The sequence below is a fragment of the Elgaria multicarinata genome, chromosome 8 (assembly GCF_023053635.1).
Source record: "Elgaria multicarinata webbii isolate HBS135686 ecotype San Diego chromosome 8, rElgMul1.1.pri, whole genome shotgun sequence".
NCBI lineage: Eukaryota > Metazoa > Chordata > Lepidosauria > Squamata > Anguidae > Elgaria > Elgaria multicarinata.
Window position 1 is genome coordinate 9,121,289 of NC_086178.1, and position 15,881 is coordinate 9,137,169.

Here is a 15,881-nt window from a genome sequence, read left to right on the forward strand (position 1 = left end):
GGATCATCTGTCCCTGATCCCGGGATCATCCCTCCCTGATCCCGGGAACCCCTGTGCATCATATGGACACACAGGGACAATCCTGGAGTTCGCCCCGTGATAAAGCGCTAAGGCCATAGAGTGACTCAGTGCCTCATTCAGCCAAAACAGCCAAATCATGCAGCAGAAGATGCTGTCTGCACATAGGTCAGTACTAGGGTGACCATTTGACTGGTCACCCTGGGTGTTTGATGACAAATCCGGGAGGGTAGGGGAAATCCGGATTTTTCCAATCTTCCCCAGCCAAAGAGCAGCTCTAATGGGAATTAACATAAATGCTTATAACTCTGTCATTTTTTAAAGATAAAGACATGAAACTTGGCACAATGGTAGCTCTTAGGTAAGGCTTTATTGATGCCAAATTTGAAACAGATCCATTCTTCCAATGATTTTTTAGGGATTTTTTAAAAATTGATGTTTTAAAATTGTAATTTTTTAAATCATAATTTTTTAAATATAAAGAGATGAAACTTCGCACCATGGTAGGTTTTAGGTAGAGCTTTAGCCACATCAAATTTGAAACAGATCTGTTAATCCATTGAATTTTTTAGATTTTTTTTTAAAAAATTGAGGTTTTAAAATTATTCTTTCTAAAACCGTCATTTTTAAAGCTAAAGATATGAAGCTTGGCAACATGATAGGTTTTAGGTAGAGCTTTAGCCATACCAAATTTGAAACAGATCCATTTATCCATTGATTTTGTAGGATTTTTTAAAAAAATATTTGAGGTTTTAAATTATTATTTTTAAAACTGTCATTTTAAAAGACAAAGAGATGAAACTTGGCACCATGATTGTGCTTAACAAGGACTTTATTTATGCCAAGTTTGAAACAGATCTGTTCATCCATTGAGTTTTAGGATTTTTTTAATGTTTGAGGTTTTAAATTTTTTTTTTAAAAAAATGACACTTTTAAAGATAAAGGGTTAAAAGGTGGCACCATGATAGCTCTTAAGGAGAGATTTAGCCATGCCACGTTTGAATCAGATCTGTTCATCCATTTTTTTTTAGATTTTTTAAAAAAAGTTCAAAGTTTTAAAATTATTGTTTTTTAAAACTGCTGGAGCCATATCCTTCAAATTCAGGTTGTCAAACCTCCTCTTTGGGGTGTTGCACATTGAGCAGTTTCAGCCCTTGGCATTAAGGGGATCTCCAGTCTTTAGGCAAGAAGTCCTGGGCAAGGAGGGCACCTTTCCTGTTGCAGATTTGGTGTACAGTCGGGTACCTGGAGCTCAGCAGAGGCAAGGCATCCACAATTCAAAATGTGGGAAAGGAGAAGTCAGTCATAGCAGCCCACAGGGCAAAACAGAATGGGCCAGAGGCCTTTTTCTCAAATTTCCACATCATGGGCGATGAAGGGTCATCTTTAGAGAAAAACTCTCATGACAAACAGTAAGGTGCCAGTCGAGAGAGAGGCTCTCTTCTTTGCAGATGCCCTGTTGCTGCAAATGTTAGAATCTGGCATATCATTGCTTTGCTTTGTTACCACTTCCCTTCCACTTCACTTTGTATACTTGTGAGCCAGGCTCTGACTGCACTGCTGGGATGCAATGCAGAATATTTGAAGTGCATACCAGAGAAAAATAGATAGATTTGTGGCTTTGGCTGGCAGGCATATCTCTTAGAGACAGAGTTAGACTGAAGACACAATTCAGAGATGGCTATAGCTGAGCCCTGAGAGGCTGCTGTACCACACAGAGCCTTTTAAAGAGTGTCTCAGAGTCCAGTTTTGGTGCAGGCAGAGGTGGCTGCTGGTGGAGTTTTTTCCCCAAAAAACAAGAGTCACTGGATGCAACCAAGCTATAAGCTGTTGCCCTACCCCCAGCCACAGGGTACAAGTGCACAGCCTGGCTGGACCTTTGGGAGACTTTGGCAGAGAGGGGGGGGTGGGGGATTATTTGAGGCTGGAAATGTTGGCTGGCAGGCTGGCATAAGGCAGAGAGAGGCTGAAGGCAACCCAGATGCACCTGCAGCTTGGTCCTGAGGCTGGCTTGCAACACACAGAGTGTTTTAAGAGTGCATCAGAGTTGTGCAGGAGGAGAGGCGGCTGATGACAGAGGTTTTTAAAGTATTGGGCAAAAGGCGGGAAATAATAATAATAATAATAATAATAATAATAATAATAATGTAAGAGTCACCAGACATGACCAAGACCAAACATAACTTGCAATAAGCAATATCCCAAGCCACAAGTGTGCAGCCTACCTGGACCATTGGGAGAATTTGGGTGGGTGGCTGGGGGGAGTGAGAGAGAGAGAGAGCTAGCCATCCGGCCGGCCAGTAGCAAACCCTGTTAACAACAACAGCAGCTTGCAATGAGTGAAGATACAGATAGGCCGTAGCTAGACTTAAGGTTTATCCCAGGATTGTTCTGGGGTCAAACCTATTCATCTAAGTGCCACACAGGGCATCCAGTGCTCAGGCAGGGACGAACCTTGGATGATCCTGGGATAAACCTTAGGTCTAGCTATGGCCTCAGAAAAGATATTTGAGGGAAGGGGAGAATGTAACACACGGAGTATAGCAAAAGCTTCAAAGTACAGCAAAACCTACAAAAGTAGGAGTGAGTGAAGTTAATTTCAGATACATTGAATCTCTCACTTGTTCTTTATTTCAGTGATTTTAGCATTAAGATGTTATGTAGAACAGATTTGTCTTAAATGTGTGCTGTAAAATCAGACATGTGACCAAGTCTATGTTCGGGTGGGCACGCTCCCTTGGTGCTGGACATGCCCCCTTGGGGGCCGACCATGTTGACTTCCTTCTTGGTTTCCAAAATATGGTCACCCTAGTCAGTACAAGTATCTCCAAACATTCAACTATGAGGCATAATAGGTTGCTAGGACAATAAGGATGGCACAGAAGGTAAGGAAATGCTGACGAACAGCCTATAATTAATTTTAAATTCAATTTTACCTTTCTCCACTTTCAACATTAGAGCAGGAATGAACCTAACTCTACCTATGATGAAGAGAACCTGTTTCATTGTATTCAAGACTTCTTCATTGCGGGAACAGCGACAACTGCAACTTCTCTGAGATGGGCACTTCTCCTCCTGACAAATCATCCAGATATCCAAGGTCAGAGAGATGGGATCAAGGGACACTCTTGATCCCTATCATGTCATTCTTTTAAGTTTTTATTCCTATCAAATGATGCGCGAAGATGAGGAAGCTTGTAAACAGCTGGGATTGTTTAGCTTGGAAAAAAAGAATGTTAAGCGGAGGCATGATAGACGTGTACAAAAATATGCATCTCCCTTTCTCAAAATACAAGAACCCAATGGGGTCATCCCATGAAGCTGATTGGTGGGAGATTCAGAACAAAAAAAAGGAAGCACTTCTTCACACAGCGCATAGTTAAATTATGGAATTCACTACCACAAGATGTAGCAATTGCCACCAATTTAGATTATTATTATTATTATTATATATTATTATTATTATTATTATTATTATTATTATTATTATTATTGCATTTTTATACTGTCCAATAGCCGAAGCTCCCTAGATGGTTCACAAAAACTAAAACAATTCAAAGTATAAAACAAACATTATAAAAACATGATATAAAATACACATTAAAACAGATTAAAACATACCATACATGATTAAAACGTCTTTGAAATATTCTTAAAATATCCTGAAAACATTCTAAAATTTCACTGGATAGGCATGCCAGACTAGATCAGTCTTTATTGCTTTTTTAAATTCTAAAAGACTGTCAAGTTGACAAATCTCCTCCGGCAGGCCATTCCACAGTCTGGGAGCAGCAGAAGAAAAGGTCCTCTGGGTAACAGTTGTTAATCTAGTTTTTCTAGCTGAAGTGGATTCTTCCCAGAGGACCTGAGTGTGCAGGGTGGATTGCACAGGAGAAGGCGATCCCACAGGTAGCCTGGAGCTAAACCATGTAGAACTTTGAACGTAATAACGAACACTTTATACTTTGTCCGGAAACTAATTGGCAGCCAATGAAGAGATTTTAAGACTGGTGTAATGTGGTCATCATATAGTTCAATGGGACAGAGCACATGCTTTGCATGGAGAAGTTCGCTGGTTTGATCCCCGGCTTCTTCAGGTAGAGCAAAGAACGAATCCTTCCAGAAATCGTGGAGAGCTGCTTCCAGTCAACGTCAACAATACTGGGCTAAATGGACCTATGATCTGACTCAGTATAAGGCAGCTTCCTATGTCCCTAGAATCTTTCATGATGAAATGGGACAAACCTATAAATAAATGAGGTTATGAACATCCTTTAAGAAGCCAGAACCAGTATGGCTTACCAACATTTAGCACAAAATACAAAAGCACAGCCTAGATAAAACTGTTATAAAGAGTCAAAAACTAAGAATTGACAATTTTAACAACTCTGACAGATGTAACAAATTGAAATGTAGTGCGGTACACTTCATAAAAATGGAACTCAACTTTAGCTCAAACATATATTTTGGGACCTAGTTCTTATTAATTTTACAATATATTTTTATGGTGATAGCACTGGTGTTTCAACCTATCTTAGGTCAGGCAAGGTCCAGCCTTAGGAAATATAGCACCCTTGACAAGGGGCACCTTTGTTGCCCTCACTCACATGCCCATGGCCACGTTTGCAGGGTACCCAGAAAGCCTACGGTGCCTGTTGAAAGAGCTGCCTCCTCAGCTTTGGTCGGGGCCACCATAAGCTCGGCACCCTGGGCAATTCCCCAGGGTCAGCCTGTGTAGCCCAGTTCAGCAATGTAGTGTGTCAGAATGAGAAAACCAGCTTCATAATTATTTATTAGCTGTGTGTTTTAATAGTGATTTTTAATATCTTGGCATGTAAACCACTTAGAGATTTTGTTTTATCAAGCAGTATACAAGTATTGTTAATGAATCAATAAAATATCCCACACAGCCATGAAACTCATTGGGATGACCTTGGGTCAGCCTGTATTTATCAACCTAACCTTCCTCACAGGTTAATTAAACGTGTATTTTTTTTTATCTTTAGATGAAAAAGTGGGATAAAAGTGTATTAAGCTGAGTGCTTCAGCTATTTAGTAACGTAGAAATTAGGGGTGTGCATGGACCCCCCACTCCGCTTCACTTCCAGATCTGCCATTTTCAGATCGGGCCGCTTCGCCCCGCCCCCACTCCGCCCACTTCTGCTCTGCTCCGCTCGGAGCTCCGGATCCGGCTCGGAGCTCCGTTTTCCCCCCCATAGGGTTGCATCGAAAGTTAAAAAATTATACAACTTTTTTTCTGTTCAAGTTAGAAACCTCAAACTCGGCACCATGAAAGATTATCCATGTGTCCACACGCACGCCGAGTTTCAAGCAAATCCCATCATCCCCTGATTTTTGGCGAATTTTTGAAAATCAGGCACCCCATTCAGACCCCTTGGGATAGCTCCGTCAATTTGCATGTTAGAAACCTCAAACTCGGCACCAGGACAGCTTATCCATGTGTCCACATGGATGCCCAGACTTAAAGCAGTCCCATCATCCCCTGATTTTTGGGGAATTTATGAAAATCCAACATCCATTCACACCCCTTTCCATAGCTCCGTCAATTTGCACGTTAAAAAAACCCCTCAAACTCACCACCATGAAAGCTTATCCAGGGATACATACACACGCCGAGACTCAAGGCAGTCCCATCATCCTCTGTTTTTTGGCGGGGCTTAAACCTGCAAAATTTGGAACTTCCAAAACTCCAAGTGAGCGCAGGAAGGACTTCTCCCCTGAGTCAAAGCCACACACACACAACATCCCTGGAAGGTGAGCAGGGGAGGAGGGAGGGAAGGCAGGCAGGCATGCAGCTGGCATTTCAGGGGGCATAAGGAAGTGAGCCAAGGATAAGCCAGTAATGCATATAAAATGGAATAAATCAATAAATAAACAAAGGAGGGGTGGAATTAAAAGCAGCAGTGTTGCTGAATAAACAACAAGAAGAACTTTTTTAAAAAGGCTATATCTGTCTTTTACCAGTAATAGGGGGACGTGCCCAGGGGAGAGGGAAGCAGCTGCCAGTTCGTCTCATGAAAGCCATTGCTTCACCAACAGCTCTGAGAAGTAGAACGCTCACTTCAACTCATGCTAGGCATTGCTCCACCGGGTTACTCTCTTTGGAGGGCTCTGATGGCCCTCCAAGTACAGGAGAGAGTGGGGGCACATCCACAATGAAATGCCCTAGGGGAGCTCATCCCCTTGCACCACATCTTTTCAGTTGTTCCCCAAAGTTAGGCTTATTATTGGCTTAGTATATGATTTCAGGTTGTGTTTGTGCATTTGGTGGGGCTACTGTTTTAAAAAACACTGGGAAAAGTCCGTTCAGACTAAGAAAGAGAAGTTTCCCAGAATCCCAAGTTACCCATTTTGCCTATCCCCTCCTCCAACTTTGGGATCATGGGATCATGACCGGGAGCTGACTCTGCCCCTCAGCCCTTTGAAAAAGGTATTTTTCCCTCCGATTTTTAAAAAAATTCTAGCGCGCAACCCGCACGACGCAGAAAGTTGAGAGTAGTCTCAAAATGACCCCCATCCACAACTCTCTGAGCACAAGAATTTCCAGAACGATAGCTTAAAAAACAACCCAGTTAACCCCGATTCTTTTCCGCAATGCAATCCTATGGGCGAAAACCGCCGTTTGACCCGCGCTGTCCGTTTGTTTACCCGATTTTTAAAAAATTCTAGCACACGACCCGCACGACGCAGAGAGGTGAGAGTAGTCTCAAAATGACCCCCATCCAGGACTCTCTGGGCACAAGAATTTCCAGAACGATAGCTTCAAAAACAACCCAGTTATCCGCGATTATTTCCCGCAATGCAATCCTATGGGCGAAATGTTTTCAAGATGACGATCGGAGCGCTCCGCGGAAAGAGGAGCGCTCTGAAAATGGCCACTTCTCTTTGCCTTGCTTCTAGGGGTCCGCGGTCCGCTTCTACTCCGCCTCTGGGTAAGGCGGAGCAGGCCAATTCGCTACTGCTTCTACGCTCCTAATCGGAGCGGAGCACATGCCTAGTAGAAATGTAATAAAGAAAGAAATAAACAAATAAATAATACACCAATTTTAGTTTGTGATTCATTAAGAGAATTAAATGGAATAACATCATGTAGAATAAATATTTGTCAATGAGATTTGAAGCTTTATGAAATAAAGTTATATCCAAACTAAAGATTCCATTTTCATTATTTTTCTCAGATAAAGTCTACAAGGAGATAGAAGATGTTTTCAGTTCATCACACTCAATCTGCTACCAAGACATAAGGAAACTGCCCTACACTAATGCTGTGATTCATGAGATGCAGCGTTTAAAATATATTTTATTAGCTGGACTTGCAAGACAATGTACAGAGGATGTGAAAGTAAATCGTTATCTCATTCCCAAGGTAGGGTGTGTGTGTGTCTCACAGGGATCTACATTGGGACCAATTTATTTCAACTTGTGTATAAGTTATCTTGAATTAGCAGTGAAGTGGCCAAATTTGCCAATGACACCAAATTATTTAAGATGGTTAAAACATAAAGTGACTAACACTAGCTCCGAAAGTGAACCGCCCAGAGAGCTTCGGCTTACTGGCATCATCCCAGGTGAATGTTGGGGTGGGGAAATATTTGGGAATCTTGAACACTGCCCAGAAAGCTTCAGATATGGGGTTGTCTGGAAATAATAACTTGAATGAATGAATGCTCTGAAGAAATACTCTAAATGGTCATTGCAGGGTATTATTATTATTATTATTATTATTATTATTATTATTATTTATTTATTTATATAGCACCATCAATGTACATGGTGCTGTACAGAGTAAAACAGTAAATAGCAAGACCCTGCCGCATAGGCTTACAATCTAATAAAATCATAGTAAAACAATAAGGAGGGGAAGAGAATGCAAACAGGTACAGGGTAGGGTAAGCAGGCACAGGGTAGGGAAAAACTAACAGTAGAAAGTAACAGTAGAAGTCTGCACAACATCAAGTTTTAAAAGCTTTAGGAAAAAGAAAAGTTTTTAGTTGAGCTTTAAAAGCTGTGGTTGAACTTGTAGTTCTCAAATGTTCTGGAAGAGCGTTCCAGGCGTAAGGGGCAGCAGACGAAAATGGACGAAGCCGAGCAAGGGAAGTAGAGGCCCTTGGGCAGGCGAGAAACATGGCATCAGAGGAGCGAAGAGCACGAGCGGGGCACAGGAAGCTTTTAAAAAGGAAAAGCTTTGAATGATTGAAGGTGTGGACACCACCAACACTCCTTTTTCTAAAATCCCTTTTGCCCTCCAGCTATGTAGAATAGCACCACATTTTTGCAAAATATGTCCAGCACTAGGAAATTTGGTCCTTTTGGGTGTCACAAGACACCTGACTCAGCTTGTTTCGTATCCCAGAAATTGTTGAAATTATGCCCCAAATTTGCATAATTTGTACAAATTGCAGCAGAAATGTCTGCCTCTGTGTGAATTTCATTTGTAATTTTTGCAAATTATGCAAATCATGTAAATTTGAGCAAATAGCAGCTTTAATTTATGCAAATTTAGAAGCACCGAAAATCTATTACCTGGCCAAAACCGCTGCAAGTCAGGTCAGCTAGCAGAAGGTGGAACAAAGTTTTTGCGGAGGGGGACTCATTAAGCTCCACTCTCCAACTGGATTCATCAGTCATCCCTTAAGCCCATCAGATACACAATCCAGAGTGAGTCCTCAGATGCGAGAAAAGTATGTGTGGTTGCAATGATTTTTACTGGGAAAGTTCTGAACAATCCTGAATGGTGCCGTTCTGACTTCATTCTCTGTCGAATGTTCCTTTCTTGCAGGGTGCTTATATTCTTGCAGATCTGCGTTCTGTTCTTCTTGATCCTGAGCGGTGGGAGACTCCGGAAGAGTTCAACCCAAACCATTTTTTGGACAAGGATGGACATTTTGTTGATAGAGAAGAATTTCTACCATTTGGTGCAGGTAAATGCTGTAATCCAAACCAGCTTGTGATTTATAGACATGTTTTCTGGGTTATATACAAGAAATATCACCTGACTTCCTTTCAGGCAAGGCTGAAACAATCTCAATTCTTTTCATTAGATACAATTCCATCTGTCCTGAAACCAAAGTCTGAACTTGTTTCTCACAATTTTCAACACTGATGGAGCATCAGGATTTCATTTTCAAAAAACGAAGCTATAGTTGCTCCATTTCTGCTGTGATTTTTTTCTAAAGTTACAAGACAGTGGGCCCCATACTTCTAAGTAGATCTGTATAGGAGTGCCCTCTTAGTGTTTGACTTCGGACAATGATTGTTGCAGAATAGTCACTGAATTACTTTCCTATTTTTTTAAAAAAATTTTTTTTAATTCATTTTCAACACTATATAAACATAGATAAACATTACCAAATATAACTAAAACAACACAATAAGAAAAAAATAACATCAAACATCTGTTACATACATCTTGAATAAATGTTGAGTACAATATCAAAAGCTATTACATATACCTTATCAAACTATAACATCTTCGCTCTTAACATAAAAGTGCACCCCCCCACCTCGGGATCATTCTTGAGTCCAAAATCTAATCGTTTCTTCTGCTGGTGGTTTCCCACTTCCCTTAGTAAACACAAACACTAGGAACTGTTTCCAAATTCCTTCGAACTCATTTATTTTAGTTATGCCTTTTCTCCACTTAATGTTACATGTCAATTTATCATTGATGGCTATATCCCATACTTCTTTATACCATTCTTCAATAGAATATTCCCCTTGGATCTTCCAGTTCCTAGCTACCATCAACCGTGCTGCTACCAACAAACTCGATATCAGCTCTATAGTTCCTTTTCCACACTTTATCTCTTCAAATAGTGACAGCAATGCTATTTTTGGTGTTTGTTCTATTTTCATTCCCACTATTTCTTCAATTTCTGAAAACACCATCTTCCATAATCTTTGTACATATTTGCATTGCCACCACATATGTAAATACGTTCCTTTTTCCCCACAACCTCTCCAACAATTTGCTGAATGTTGATCACTTATCTTATTCAATCTAACCGGGGTTAGGTACCACCTCCATAAAATTTTAAAATAATTCTCCTTTATTCTTACTGATAAACTTCTCAACACTCTTTGTTTCCATAGTCCCTCCCAGCTCTGTCGCCCTATCTGTATCTTCAAATCTGATTCCCAAACTAGGGATGTGCTCCGCTCCGATTAGGAGCGTAGAAGCAGTAGCGGATTGGCCTGCTCCGCCTTACCCAGAGGCGGAGTAGGAGCGGACCGCGGACCCCCTAGAAGCAAGGCGAAGAGAAGCGACCATTTTTCGGAGCTCCGAGTTCAGTCGGAGCGCTCCGGTCGCCATCTTGAAAACATTTCGCCATAGGATTGCATTGCGGCAAATAATCGCGCATAACTACGTTGTTTTTGAAGCTATCGTTCTGGAAATTCTTGTGCACAGAGAGTCGTGGATGGGGGTCATTTTGAGACCACTCTCACCTCTCTGCGTGCTGTGGTTCACGTGCAATATTTTTTTAAAAATCGGGTCAACCGCGGGGCTCAAACTGCGTTTCGGCTTTTCGCCCATAGGATTGCATTGAGGGAAAGAATCGGGGATAACTGGGGGGGGGGTTTAAGCTATCGTTCTGAAAATTCTTGTGCACAGAGAGTCGTGGATGGGGGTCATTTTGAGACCACTCTCAACTTTCTGCATCGTACGGGTCGCGGGCTAGAAGTTTTTTAAAAATAGGGTCAACCGCGGGGCTCCGTTTCGGCTTTTCGCCCATAGGATTGCATTGAGGGAAAGAATCGGGGATAACTGGGGGGGGGGTTTAAGCTATCGTTCTGAAAATTCTTGTGCACAGAGAGTCGTGGATGGGGGTCATTTTGAGACCACTCTCAACTTTCTGCATCGTACGGGTCGCGGGCTAGAAGTTTTTTAAAAATAGGGTCAACCGCGGGGCTCCGTTTCGGCTTTTCGCCCATAGGATTGCATTGAGGGAAAGAATCGGGGATAACTGGGGGGGGGTTTAAGCTATCGTTCTGAAAATTCTTGTGCACAGAGAGTCGTGGATGGGGGTCATTTTGAGACCACTCTCAACTTTCTGCGTGCTGTGGTTCACGTGCAATATTTTTTTAAAAATCGGGGTTTGGGTTTTTTTTTTTTATTATTATTATTTTTTTGGAAGCGATGACAGGCACATTCAACTCCCAATCCTGATGAGAATTCATCTCCTCAGAAAGCATCCTCCTCCAATCCCAGCGTTGGAGGGGGGACTAAGGCAGACCCACCCTGAGAACTTTCTGTTTTGTGTCTCTTTGTGGGTTGGCGTTCGTGGAGGGAACACTTACTTAGCTAGTGCTCCTGCTTTGGAGATAGATTAATTTAATATAGGTTTAGTTTGGCGCGTGTGTGTGTTTGTTTGCTTCTTTCTGACTTGTAGCTTAGTTTGCCCTGTGTTTTCCCCTTACTTTGATTTAATATAAACTTTATTTTTGAATTTTGGAGTGTGTGGTTGGGTTGGTTGCCCCCCCCCTTCCCTGTATTAAAGCCTGACTGTTCTGCTTTTGTGAAAGCTTTCTTTTGAAAGCATACACACACTTTTTGTCCCATTTCCCTACATTTATATTCTTAAACATATTTTATTATATTCTTTCACATAGTCCATTAGTATATATTCTCATACATATTATATTAGTATTCATATTTTGTTCTTCTTATAGTAGTGGTTGGTTCTTTTTCCCCCTCCCCTCTCTTAAATCCTGATTGTGTTTCCTTCTATCTTCTATATACCAAATATACCAAAAAAATTGGATTCTCTTTTTCTTCTCTGTGTAACTTCGACGGAGTGGGCTGCTTTTGTCAAGTTCAACAGGCAGCCACAGATTGAGCATTTTGGGGAAAGCATACGCACACCATTTCCCTATTCTTAAACATATTATTATTATATTCTTTGACATAGTCTTAGTAGTCTATTAGTATACATTCTCATACATATTAGTAGTAGTATTCATATTTTGTTCTTCTTATAGTAGTGGTTGTCCCATTTCTTGTCCCATTTCCCTACATTTATTAGTAATATTCTAAAACATATTATTATATTCTTGTAGATATTCTTAGTAGTATATTCTCATACATATTAGTAGTAGTATATTTTATTGTTCTTGTCCCATTTCCCTACATTTAAACATATTATATTCTTCTTATACATATTCTTAGTAGTACCTTATACATAGTATTAGTAGTATTAATATTTTGTTAGTCATCATGAAAAGAGAAAGCAGGCGTGCTGAAAGCAGCAAGGCTCAGTCTGCCAGCAGGGCTTCCTCTCCTCCTGTGAAACTCAAACGGGCAACTCCTTGGCTGACTGCTCCAAAACAGAAGCAGGACAAGCAGCAGGCAGAGCCACTCTCTTCTGCAACTTGTGCCCGGCGTTCTCTTTTTGAGGGTGGGAATGGGAAAAGTGCCCGTTTGCAAGAGGCACGTGGCAGCAGTGCCATTAGAGGAGGAGGAGTATCCCCAACTCCTTCATTCTCCTTTCAGCCCACGAGCCCGCTGATGGACCTAGACGAGGTCCTCAGCACAGTGGAGGGGGGGGAGGAGGAGGAGGCGGTGGGCCTCCAGGATGTGGGGGCTGAGGAGGAGCAGCAGCAGGCCGAGGCTCTCTCCCCAGTCTCATCCCACACCCCTGTTTCTGTGGCAACACCAGAGAGCTCAGGCGGGCAATTGGTGGTGTCACCACAGAAACGAAAGACAAGCATCGTGTGGGACCACTTTGAGTTGGGAGCGGATCCCCGCTTTGCTGTCTGTCGCCACTGCAAACTCAGCCTAAGCAGGGGTTCATCGACAGGGCATTATGGAACCAGCAGCATGAAGATGCATCTTCATAGGCAGCACCAGGCGATCTTGCTGGGGAAAGAGGCGGGCAAGGCGACTGGTTCCAGGGGAAAGCCGAAGGCTGCTGCTGGCACTGCCACTCTAAGCTCTCCATCTCCCATCCCCACAAGGGTTAGGCAGGCAACCCTGCAGGACATGGGGTGGGGGAAGTATTGACCCACAAGATGGCGTTTTCCAATGCCCACCCAGGGTGCTACTGTGTTGGGGCATCTGCCGGGACTGACTCCTCCCCAATACTAGATCTATGACATGTCACTCTGCCTGCCCCTCTGCTAGCCTGTCCTCCTCGGTGACCGACTCGCTGGGATGGTTTGCGTTTGCAATGCGTGACTAACTGCAATGCTGGCTTAGAAACCAGCCATCACTTCCTTGTGCCCCCAGAAATGCCCGCAGCCTGCCTGCCTGCCTGCCCGCCTCCCCCGGGGTGCTGCTGTGGTGGGGCATCTGCCAGGACTGACTCCTCGCCTACTCTGCCTGCCTCTCTGCCCGCCTGGTGCCTGGTTTGCTCCCAATCGTCCTCCTCTGTGCCCCTCAAGGCGTAACTGCTGGCTTAGAAAGAAACAACCAGCCATCTTTGCCTCACTTTGCGCCCACTTATGGGTTGGTTTGCTATGCGTTAGTGCTCAAGCCATCCTTGCGGCACTACAATGCATGCTGCCTGCCTGCTTTCCATTGATGGTGCTATATAAATAAATAATAATAATAATAATAATTCTCCCCTTCCCGCCTTGCAGCGATGGTGTATGTGTCTTGCTTTGACTCAGGGGAGAAGTCCTTCCTGCGCTCACTTAGACTTTATCAAATTCAATAATCCCTTTTTCAAATGTGCCAGAAGATTTAGGGTTATCTCGTGGCATGTTGGGATTGCCTTGGAACTGGCCCCATTGAGCTGTCTGCAATTGCAACTTTAAATCCCTGACATACTGGAGTGTTCAAATTTCAAAAGTTCCCCTAACATCAGGGGATGATGGGATTGCCTTGAAACTTGGTGTCCATGGGGACACATGGGTAAGCTGTCATGGGACCAAAGGATAGGTTTCTAACGTGCAAATTGACGTAGTTGTAGAATGGGACTTGATTTGGGGTGAGTTAAAAAGTTTAAGCCGCGCCAAAAATCAGGGGATGATGGGATTTGCTTGCAACTTGGCGTGCATGTGGACACATGGATAAGCTCTCCTGGTGCCGAGTTTGAGGTTTCTAACATGCAAATTGACGGAGCTATCCCAAGGGGTGTGAATGGGGTGCCCGATTTTCATAAATTCCCCAAAAATCAGGGGATGATGGGATTGCCTTGAAACTTGGCGTGCATGTGGACACGTGGATAAGCTATCATGGTGCTGAGTTTGAGGTTTCTAACGTGCAAATTGACGTAGTTGTAGAATGGGACAATTTGGGGTGAGTTAAGCCATGCCAAAAATCAGGGGATGATGGGATTTGCTTGCAACTTGGCGTGCATGTGGACACATGGATAAGCTCTCCTGGTGCCGAGTTTGAGGTTTCTAACATGCAAATTGACGGAGCTATCCCAAGGGGTGTGAATGGGGTGCCCGATTTTCATAAATTCCCCAAAAATCAGGGGATGATGGGATTGCCTTGAAACTTGGCGTGCATGTGGACACGTGGATAAGCTATCATGGTGCTGAGTTTGAGGTTTCTAACGTGCAAATTGACGGAGCTATCTAAAGGGGTGTGAATTAGGGTTATGGGAGGTGCGTTAGAGGGTAGAGCCGCGCCAAAAATCAGGGGATGATGGGATTTGCTTGCAACTTGGCGTGCATGTGGACACATGGATAAGCTGCCCTGGTGCCGAGTTTGAGGTTTGTAACATGCAAATTGACGGAGCTATCCCAAGGGGTGTGAATGGGGTGCCCGATTTTCAAAAATTCGCCAAAAATCAGGGGATGATGGGATTGCCTTGAAACTTGGCGTGTGTGTGTATACGCCCATGAGGTGTCATGGTGCCAAACGTGAGGTTTCTAACTTCAACGGAAAAAAAGTTGTTTACTTTTTTAGCTTTCAATGCAAGCCTATGGGGGGGCAAAAACGGAGCTCCGGATCCGATCCGGAGCTCCGGGCGGAGCGGAGCGGAAGTGGGCGGAGCGGGGGCGGGGCGGAGCGACCCGCTCCGAAAAATGGCGGATCTGCAAGTGAAGCGGAGCGGGGGGTCCGTGCACACCCCTATCCCAAACCATTTTCTCTGTATTCTCTCTAAACTCCTTCTCTAACAATATTTTATATATTTCACTCATTAATCCTTTTGAGACTATACTATCTCCTTTTCCTTTCTCCTTACTTACTACTAATTCTTCAAACCTCGTCATCTTTCTACACTTTCTATTGTCCTTAATCCACTTTTTATTCCATTGTTCTAATTGACCATATTCTAACCACGATAGCTTCTTCTCCTTTAACAAATTTTCCATATCCTCTCTTGTTTTAATATCACTTAACCAATCCTTTAATTTTATTTTATTTTTTTCTTTTAATATTTTACACAATCTACCCTTTAGATCCTCTGGGAAATTCTTTAACATTATTATCGGTGCTAAGGGAGAGTTGCTCGGAAGCAGCTTCCCTTTAAATTTACTCCAAATTTCCCATTGAGTCCTCAGGAGTGGATTATCTATACTTCCAACCCACTTTCTTCCTCCATCTTTAAAAAAAACATTCTCCAAATTCATCTCTACCTTACTTATGTTTTTTTCTTCCATCCAATATAAATCTCCTACTCCCATAATTGCTTCTACAACATGTCTTAATCTATTTGCTACGTAATATAATTTTATGTTTGGGAGACCCATTCCGCCCTTTTTTTGGCTTAGGTACCAATTATTTTTATTCACTCTTGCTCTCTTTTCTCCATTACAATATTTATTAATAATATTTTGCCAACTTTTTATCTCGGTTTCTGATATTTTTATAGGTAACATCCTAAATACAAAATTAATTTTAGCTAATATCTTCATTTTTATCAAAGCTATTCTCCCAAACCAAGATA

General features: G+C 42.6%; 1 protein-coding gene across 1 annotated transcript in view; it reads left to right on the forward strand.

Moving 5' to 3' along the window:
- Positions 1 to 15,881, forward strand: part of LOC134402414 (cytochrome P450 2J5-like) — a 44,290-nt gene that overhangs the window by 24,131 nt on the left and 4,278 nt on the right. The window contains exons 7-9 of the mRNA XM_063131844.1: positions 2,977 to 3,118; positions 7,218 to 7,405; positions 8,819 to 8,960. Coding sequence (XP_062987914.1) covers positions 2,977 to 3,118; positions 7,218 to 7,405; positions 8,819 to 8,960 — 472 coding nt within the window. The remainder of the gene's footprint in view (positions 1 to 2,976; positions 3,119 to 7,217; positions 7,406 to 8,818; positions 8,961 to 15,881) is intronic.